At 46.4% G+C, this 9,057-nt stretch overlaps 1 protein-coding gene across 1 annotated transcript; it reads left to right on the top strand.

The window, feature by feature from the left end:
* Window positions 1–5,688: 5,688 nt before the first annotated feature.
* trhrb (thyrotropin-releasing hormone receptor b) lies at window positions 5,689–8,379 on the top strand. Its single transcript, XM_058047866.2, has 2 exons — window positions 5,689–6,526; window positions 7,594–8,379. Exons 1-2 carry the CDS (start codon window positions 5,762–5,764, stop codon window positions 8,023–8,025), a joined length of 1,197 nt encoding a protein of 398 aa, XP_057903849.2. The 5' UTR covers window positions 5,689–5,761; the 3' UTR covers window positions 8,026–8,379.
* The last annotated feature ends 678 nt before the right edge of the window (window positions 8,380–9,057 follow it).

Raw genomic sequence — 9,057 nt, 5'->3', positions numbered from 1 at the left:
ATTCAAGAAGCTTCACGTACGGCCAACCAAAACGGGTCTGGGATCGATGTGGTCCAATGCAGTTCAGGACAAACACAATAATCCATCAAAAACAATCAATCATTTTCTTGTATTAATACTGAAAAATTAAACATCATTTCCTTCCGCAAACAATCTGCACTACTGAGAAAACCGACTCCCCTGGCCAAAGATGGCTCAACTGTACTCCCAAAACCAGACCCAGGACAGCAGGGCTGGCTTCTTGCTGACGCAAAGTGATCGGTCATATCCTCTGGGGACGCTCGCAACCAGCAGGCCCGCTCCATGGCGGGTGTGGGGGGGTGTACGGGAATGGACGCGAGGGACCCACGGCGCTGTCAAAGTCAGAAAGGATAGGAATTAGTGATGGGAAACTAATTTTGCTGAGTCGAGTTCTTAAGAGGGTCTCACTCAAGTGAATCCGGCACGCGTTTCACTTTCATCACCCGTCGCAAAAACTCACGCATGCACATCACATTTGGCAGGCGAGCTGTCGATGCTTGCCAAGTCCCTGTGAGTCAGTAGCCACGTTCACATCAGGACTTTTTCCTCTTTCACACCTTTCCCAAAACATGGTATCATGGAAAGGATAGCGCCGCTATAATAAACCAGAATAGTCAATGGGGCATGCCCAGTAAAACGTAAACATCTGCTTCCTCGAGTTTTTCTGTCACTTGTTGGAATAACTCCATATTGCCAGTTTTTCCTTCGTCCGGTCTTGACATTTAGTTTGGATCAAAAACAAACTCTCCACAGCAGTCCGGTGCCGTCATATCTGAGCATGCGCTGAAAGAACTTAAACAGGAAAAGATCAATTTCAATCTTGCTAATATTTCATAATTAAACTGGGGACATGTTTCATATATATATTTTTTAATATATATATATATATATATATTCCTTTTTAAAGGAAAACTGCACTATTTGCCTTTTATTGAACCTTCAAATGTGTCAGATCATTTTGCCTAACCCTGTATGAAATATGAAATAAATATGTTGATTTTGGCACGGAATTACTGTGTACATGCATTGTAGTGTGATGTAGAAACCAATACGGCGTGCAGCTGCAGTGGCGGAGCAATGGTGTGGCCGTGGCCACCCCAAGGTTTATTATTAGACCTTCCATTTCCTGTTCATTTGGTGGCTGGTACCACCACGAGTGGAAGTGGTTAGTATCAAGAAACTATGCTTGAAATTCTTACAAGCTACTTTTGTTGTCATATTTCATTTGTAAAAATGTACCTTTAGTTGTACCCGCCATCCTTTTTCTATGACTGTATGTGAGGAATGGTCGCACGAGTAGAAGTGGTTATTATCAAGACACTATGCTTGAAATTCTTACAAGCTACTTTTGTTGTCATATTCCATTTGTAAAAATGTACCTTTAGTTGTACCTGCCGTCCTTTTTCCCGTGACTGTATGTGAAGAATGGTCGCACCTTGGCCGCCACATTGACTCATTTCTGACTCGTTTTAATGAGCCGACATGAACATTTTTCTTCCCTGGACTTTTGATGGTTCCCTTTTGATAATTTCGGCAGCAACAGCAGGGGTGCGTGTGAACGAGTGAACAGAGACGAGTACCCATGAGTCCCGACTCGTCTGTACAGAAGAGTGCAAAGCACCACACGTGTGTGCTGGATTTTATCTGCAGTGTGCAGTAAAGTGAAAAGCGTCCTGTCAGCGGAAACTAATGGACTCGGCGTCACGCTGAAGGAGGTCAGGGTCAGTCGACTGGGCTTGACCTTGATTTTCTCGACAGGCTTTCAAAACGATCTGTCAACAAACAAACATGTCCAATGTCTGCACATAAAGGGAATATATATACGTACTATATACCATCCAGCACTATATGGTCACATACTGTACGGACATATTCATCATCTTTGGCTTGGCTGTTTCCAAAGAAGACATGTTTGGCCAACAATGAACTCCTGCTGGAGATCAACACAAATATGAATACGACACTTTTGTTTTTGCTGCCATTTTTCATGAGCTGAAGTAAAGAAAACAAACATATCAAGATGCTGATTAGACAGCATGGGTACAATAAAAGGCCACTGAAAATGGCTCTTTCTTAATTCACTCTTTAGACCAGGAGTGGGCAAACTTTTTGACTTGCGGGCTGCACTGATTTAACCAAATTGACGGCGGTCCAGACTATATATTTTACACGTAACAGCCCACCTGGATTTATTGTATCTGTAAAAGTGTCATGTATCTGCTACAGTGGGATGAAAAGGGATCTGGACCTTTTGGAATTTCTTCCATTTCTGCATAAAATCACCATCAAATGTGATCTGATCTTTGCCAAAATCACACAGATGGAAAAACAGTGTCTGTTTTAACCAAAACCACCCAAACATTTATAGGTTTTCATATTTTAATGAGGATAGCACGCAAACAATGACGAAGGGGGAGGAATAAGGAACTGAACCATCACATTGAATATTTTGTGCCCCCCCCCTTTGGCAGCACTAACTTCAACCAGATGCTTCCTGTAGCTGCAGATCAGTCTGGCACATGGATCAGGACTAATCTTGGCCCGTTCTTCTTTCCAAAACTGCTGTAGTTCAGTCAGATTCCTGGGATGTCTGGCATGAATTGCTGTTTTGAGGTCATGCGACAGCATCTCAATGGGGTTCAAGTCTGGACTTTGACTTGGCCACCCCAGAACGTGTATTTTGTTCTTCTGAAACCATGCTGAAGTTGATTTACTTCTGTGTTTTGGATCATTGTCTGGTTGCAGCATCCATCCTCTTTTGAGCTTCAACTGTCCGACAGACGACCTCAGGTGTTCCTGCAAAACATCCTGATGAACTTTGGAATTTTCCTCCACACGTGACGTTGTGTGTTCCTCCCAAACAATTCAACTTTGGTTTCAGTCCACAAAATATTTTGCCAAAACTTCTGTGGAGTGTCCAAGTGCCTTTTTGCCAACATTAAACCAGCAACAATGTTTTTTTTAGACTTCCTCCGTGGAGTCCTCCCATGAACACCATCCATCCATCCATTTTCCTCTGCTTATCCGGGTCCGGGTCGCCGACACCATTCTTGGCAACAGTTTTCCATATAGTTGATGTGTGCACACGGATATTGGACTGTGCCAGTGATTTCTGGAAGTCTTAAGCAGACACTCGAGGGTTCTTTTTTCCCTCTCTGAGTATTCTGCGCTAAACTTTTGGCGTCATCTTTGGTAGACGGCCACTTCTTTGGAGAGAATTAACAGTGACAAACTCTCTCCATTTGTAGACAACTTCTCTGACTGTCCAATGGTGAACATCCAGACTTTTAGAGATGGTCTTGTATCCTTTCGCAGCTTCGTACAAATCAACAATTCTTGATGGCAGGTCTTCAGACAGCTCTTTTGAGCGAACCATGGTGCACATCAGACGATGCTTCTCATCAAGACAATTCTTACCAGGTGTGTGTTTTATAGTGGGCGGGGCAGCTTTAAGCCATTCATCAGTGATTGGGCAAACACCTGACTTCAATTGTTGTAAAAACTGGTCTCAATTTAAGTCTCCTTAAGCAGATGGTTCAGTTATTTATTCCTTCCCCTTCTGTCATTGTTTGCATGCTATCCTCATTAAAATATGAAAACCTATAAATGTTTGGGTGGTTTTAGTTCAAGCAGACACCGTTTTTCAATCTGTGTGATTTAGATTCAGATCACATTTGATGGTGTTTTTATGCACAAATGTGAGAAATTCCAAAAGTTGAGATACTTTTTCATACCAGTGTATATGTGCTAGTGTCCCTTTTTTCAGGAGCACTTTGGAAACAGCAGAACCAAATAATAAATAACCAAATTGATGGAAAAAAGGCTGCTTAAACCATCAAACGGCTCAAGCCATGCCAGGTTGGATGTTAATTTTAGATTAAATACTTTGGTAAGAACGGGCCAGATGTTGCCCCCGGGCCATAGTTTGCTCACCCCTGCTTTAGACTCTTTAGGCCGGGCTTTTTTAGGCCGGGCTCCGTTAAAATGCTCCCTTAGACAGGAGTGCTGCATGCTAACCTGCTCTAAATGCAGGGTGCTGGACACCCTTGTCCGCTAGGTGGCGGTAAAAACCTTCCTACTGATCCCACCAGCTGCTGGAGTCGAACCGCTGACCCGAGAGGATGATTGACACATGCGGTCACAGCAATCAAGTCTACCCGGAAGATTGAATGAGATTTGCCACAACGAACACCAAATATGTGAATTTTGACTCACCTCTTAAGCCCCCGATGAGAACCGGCCACATGGTTCTTGTTCAGATGCATTTGTGAGTGTAGTGTTTTCAACGGGGATGTTGGTGACACCAAGCTAAACCACGAACGAAGACCCTGGAGTTCCACTGGAAAGTTTAATTGTCTTCTTTTACAGATATGTCTGTGCGTACTGTAACAGAAAAGGTGCATCTCAACATCTTGAGCGGCTGCTACATTATAAAATGCCCCAAGCCCAATCAATCACAAAAAACTATATCCAAATATGCCAAAATAAATCACAATGCAGTCAAACTCACGGCATTCCTGCGTGATAACTCAACGTGGGTAACATCCACAACGTTCCGTGCAGCTTATTTAAACCCATTAACTTATAAAATTGCCTTAAGGGCAGCACAGTGAGAGCTGTGAATAAAACAGACGTGCGTTCTGACGGACGTGCACAGTTGGTGTGGAGGAGCCTATCCCGCCTCCACGCGTGGACGCCGGCCACAGAAGCGACAACTGCAGAAGGACATGCCGTTAAAAAACAACAACTGGTCTGCGCCTCTTTGTCACATCCATTCATTATAAGGGATATATATATATATATATATATATATATATATATATATATATATATATATGTGTGTGTGTGTGTGTGTGTGTGTGTGTGTGTGCAGTTTGGCCTAGTAAATATATTAATAAATACACCCCATCCAATAAAATACATATCAAATACACCAAAAATACCACCAAAATACACGTTATTCAATGGATACCTGTCAGTCAAAAGTGTTCCATCCCATCTGTTGTGCAGGTGGACCCAATGACCGGATGGGGGAGGAACAACAAAGATGTCCGTACAGTGAAAAGTACATATATATTATATGTTATGATGGGCTAAAAACCAGGGAAACCTGCTTAGGTCACATAAAGAAATAAAAAATCATATCCCAACTGTACGTCATTTATGACGTAAAAAGTACAAATTCCGGAATTCAAAAGTCGAAATGACGAGATAGAAACTGCGCTGGTCACATGCGCACTTTGCATCTCATGATTTATTTCCACTTTTCATCACATAATGATGACTTTTGATGTTACAGTTACAGTAGTTTTATCTCATCTTTCTCATCATTTCTCATCATTTGTAATCAACGATGACTTGATGTCATATTTTCAATTATTGATGTCATATTTCTAACTTTCTCCGAGCGAGATAAAAAACGATCTTTAAACTTTCAGCGGGGAAAACGACCCGAAGGATTTGAGGGCTTAAAAATCCACCTGAGGTTGCCTTCGGATCTCCTAGTCCTAAATGACACGCACGCCAGATACGAGCACCAGGAAGGACTTTTACGCGCGGTTCCACCCGCGGAAGCGCGCGGGCGCCTCCTCTCCGCGCGCGTCCACGAGCGCGCGCCCCACCGAAGGTGGGCAATTCGCACGTGTCACCCCTCCGGGAGCCCGCCGATCCGCCGTCGGACCCGCGCGTAAAATCCGCTCGCTCGGCGCGCTCTCGTCGGCGTTCAGTCGGCTCAGCGACGATGGACAACTCGAGCGCTCCGGGGGGGCTCAACCGCACCCTGGGCGTGTGGACGGACCACAGCGTGGCGTACAAGGTGGTCAGCACGGCGGTGCTGCTGCTCATCTGCTCGGCGGGCGTGGCGGGCAACGCCATGGTGGTGCTGGTGGTGCTGACCACCAAGCACATGAGGACGCCCACCAACTGCTACCTGGTCAGCCTGGCGGCGGCCGACCTGACGGTGCTGGTCGCGGCGGGCTTGCCCGCGGCCGCGGACGGCGTGTTCGGCTCGTGGGTGTTCGGCCACTCCGGGTGCCTGTGCATCACCTACCTGCAGTACCTGGGCATCAACGCCTCGTCGTGCTCCATCACCGCCTTCACCGTGGAAAGGTACATCGCCATCTGCCACCCCATCAGGGCCCAGTTCCTGTGCACGCTGTCCCGCGCCAAGAAGATCATCCTGCTGGTCTGGACCCTCACCTCCGTCTACTGCGTCATGTGGTTCTACCTGGCCGACCTGCAGGTGCTGGTGTACGACAACGCCGCCGTCACGACGTGCGGCTACCGCGTCTCCAGGAAGTTCTACCTGCCCGTCTACTTCTTCGACTTCGGCGTCTTCTTCGCGGTGCCGCTGCTGCTGTCCGCCGTCCTCTACGGCCTCATCGGGCGCATCCTCTTCCTCAACCCGCTGCCCTCAGACGCCAAGGATCCCCGCGACGACGGCGGCGGCGGCAAAAAGAGCAGCGGCTGCGGGAACTCCGGCTCCACCGCCGCCTCCAGGAGACAGGTGCGCCCCTGCATGGACACCCCTTAGGGACCCGATGGCGTGATGATATGTGCGACACGCGGAAAATCATAGGAGGCAGAAGTACTGCTACTGTAGTACTACTACAACTACTAACAGGCTGGCAGACTTAAACAGGAATTGTCATCTAATTCATGTCGTTTGAGCTAAGGCAGGGGTGTCCAAAGTCCGGCCCGGGGGCCGCTTGTGGTATGCATGTTGGGTTTTTTTCGTGGTCCGACTTCCAAAAATGTCATTTAAAAACTGCAATGAGAACAGATGGCAAACAAAAAACGCAAAAAGCTAAAATTGCAAATACTATAAATAGGAAAGGCAGCTAAAACTACCATAGAAATGGGAACGTTAGCACCGTTTGATTCATTCATTCATTTACTGGCATTCATTCATTTTCCACCGCTTATCCTCACCAGGGTGGCGGGGGTGCTGGAGCCTATCCCAGCTGGACTGGTGGCCAGCCAATCCTAGGGCACATATAGACAAACAACCATTCACACTCACATTCATACCTATGGACAATTTGGAGTGGCCAATGAACCTAGCATGTTTTTGGAATGGGGGAGGAAAACCCACGCACGCACAGGTGGAATCGAACTCGGGCCTCCTACCTGTGTGGCCTGCACTCTAACCACTCGGACTGTTTTCTTTTATGCTCCAAACTGTTGTTTTTTTAATGTTTACAGAAAAGTCATCCCACTTTGTTTTTAAGTGAAAATTATAGTTGTATCCCACCTCCCGCTCCAAGACAGCTGGGATAGGCTCCAGCACGCCTGTGACCCTGGTGAGGATAAGCGGTAGAAAATGAATGAATGAATGTTGTGTTTGCTGTGCTTTCATGTGAATGGCTAAGCGCCATCAGCGTCACTTTGGTGGTAAAAAGGAGTTGTCTTTGTCGCGTGTTGATACATGGAAAAGTTTGGACGCCCCTGCTTCTCCGCTGACGGAACTATACGCTAATAATAATAATAATAATAATAATATCAAAGAAGAAGTAGCTGGTGTGTTGGCTCCAGCAACCGTCTTAGAATGTGAATTTGTCCTGGCGATGTCAGGTAACCAAGATGCTGGCGGTGGTGGTGGTTCTGTTCGCCGGCCTGTGGATGCCGTACCGCACGCTGGTGGTGGTCAACTCCTTCCTGGACCGCCCGTACCTGGACAGCTGGTTCCTGCTCTTCTGCCGGGTGTGCGTCTACCTCAACAGCGCCGTCAACCCCGTCATCTACAATGCCATGTCGCAGAAGTTCCGCGCCGCCTTCCTCAAGATCTGTGGCTGTGGACGCCGGAGCTCCGACAAACCCTCCGCCGCCTACAGCGTGGCGCTGAGCTACAGCGCCACCAAGGACACGTCCATGGCGGAGAGCACGGAGCACTTCACCACCGACCTGGAGGAGCTCACCGTCACCGATGAGCTGCTGTCAGAGCACAAGAACCGGTACCCCCGCTCCTCTTCTGATGGGAAAGTGGACTTCAAGCTTGAGGCTTGAGTCCGGGAGAAGGTTCTTCTTTGAGTTCTTTGAGAGTGACGGAAATCTTCCAAAGACTGAAGAGGAGATCCTGCAAAGGTTGCACAGATGCCATCTTGGGTCACTCACAGCCTTCCACAGACCAGATCCAAACCACTGGACACATTCCCCAAAAGCCATCAGATCAGTTCAGATCGGTTTTCTGGGATGAAAGGAGTCCATGATGTCTGAGGACATCATGGACTCCTTCTAACGTTGTAACATTAGAAGTCCATGTAAATGTGAATATGAGTGTTATAACTATATGGTACTGTAGTACAGTGGAATACCTCCACGTCAACAACCTGGAAACAATCTGGCAACTCATTAAGTCCCCCCACCCCGTGTTCTAATTATTCCTGAACAAACGCTCCGCTTAAGTCGACATCAACACACACGGCTGACTGCTTTGGTCAACAAAGTGGTCGCCAAATGTTCTACGATGAAGTTGACGAGTATTACGAGTATTACCAGCTTGGTCATCGCTAACAGTGTGAAATGCCAACGACTGGCGAGCCATGAAGCTGCAGGGACTTCCTTTTCAGAGCAAAATAAGCTCCAGAATAAAAGCTTGATTTTTAGCTTTTTCATCACTGAAAGAAAAATTGTCACATGTACGAAAACTTTATTGTTCGAAACAGAAAGTAGCGCAGCCGCTCTGTTGGATGAGAGTATAAAATAGCCCGAACGCGAACCCGCTAGATCCAGAAGAAAACCACTGTCACGGAAAATACATTTTTTGTGAATAACGACTGAACTAATATTGATATGATCATCAATCCGTTTGCTAATGTTATGTTGTTGTGGTGAGGGAGTCTAAATGTGTACATGAAATAAATATAGGAATAATAATTATGGTGTAAATCGCTAAATGGGGGAACTATGGTGATTGGTCTGCTCTCTCAGAGGCTTTTCTCATTCAAGCTCAACTTTTGGGTGGATTTCATGGGATTTCCAAGCATAATGTTGCATTCTTCTTGATGTCTTCAGGTCAGAGTAAAGGTACGAACGATA

Source organism: Doryrhamphus excisus, linkage group LG7 (assembly GCF_037039965.1).
Source record: "Doryrhamphus excisus strain RoL-2023G ecotype Guam linkage group LG7, RoL_Dexc_Guam_v1.1, whole genome shotgun sequence".
NCBI lineage: Eukaryota > Metazoa > Chordata > Actinopteri > Syngnathiformes > Syngnathidae > Doryrhamphus > Doryrhamphus excisus.
This window is presented reverse-complemented; position numbering and strand designations above follow the sequence as displayed.

Coding starts and splice junctions, on each gene's coding strand:
- trhrb (XM_058047866.2), top strand. CDS start 5,762: ATGGACAACTCGAGCGCTCCGGGGGGGCTCAACCGCACCCTGGGCGTG. Junction 6,527..7,593: donor CCGCCGCCTCCAGGAGACAG/GTGCGCCCCTGC, acceptor TGGCGATGTCAG/GTAACCAAGATGCTGGCGGT.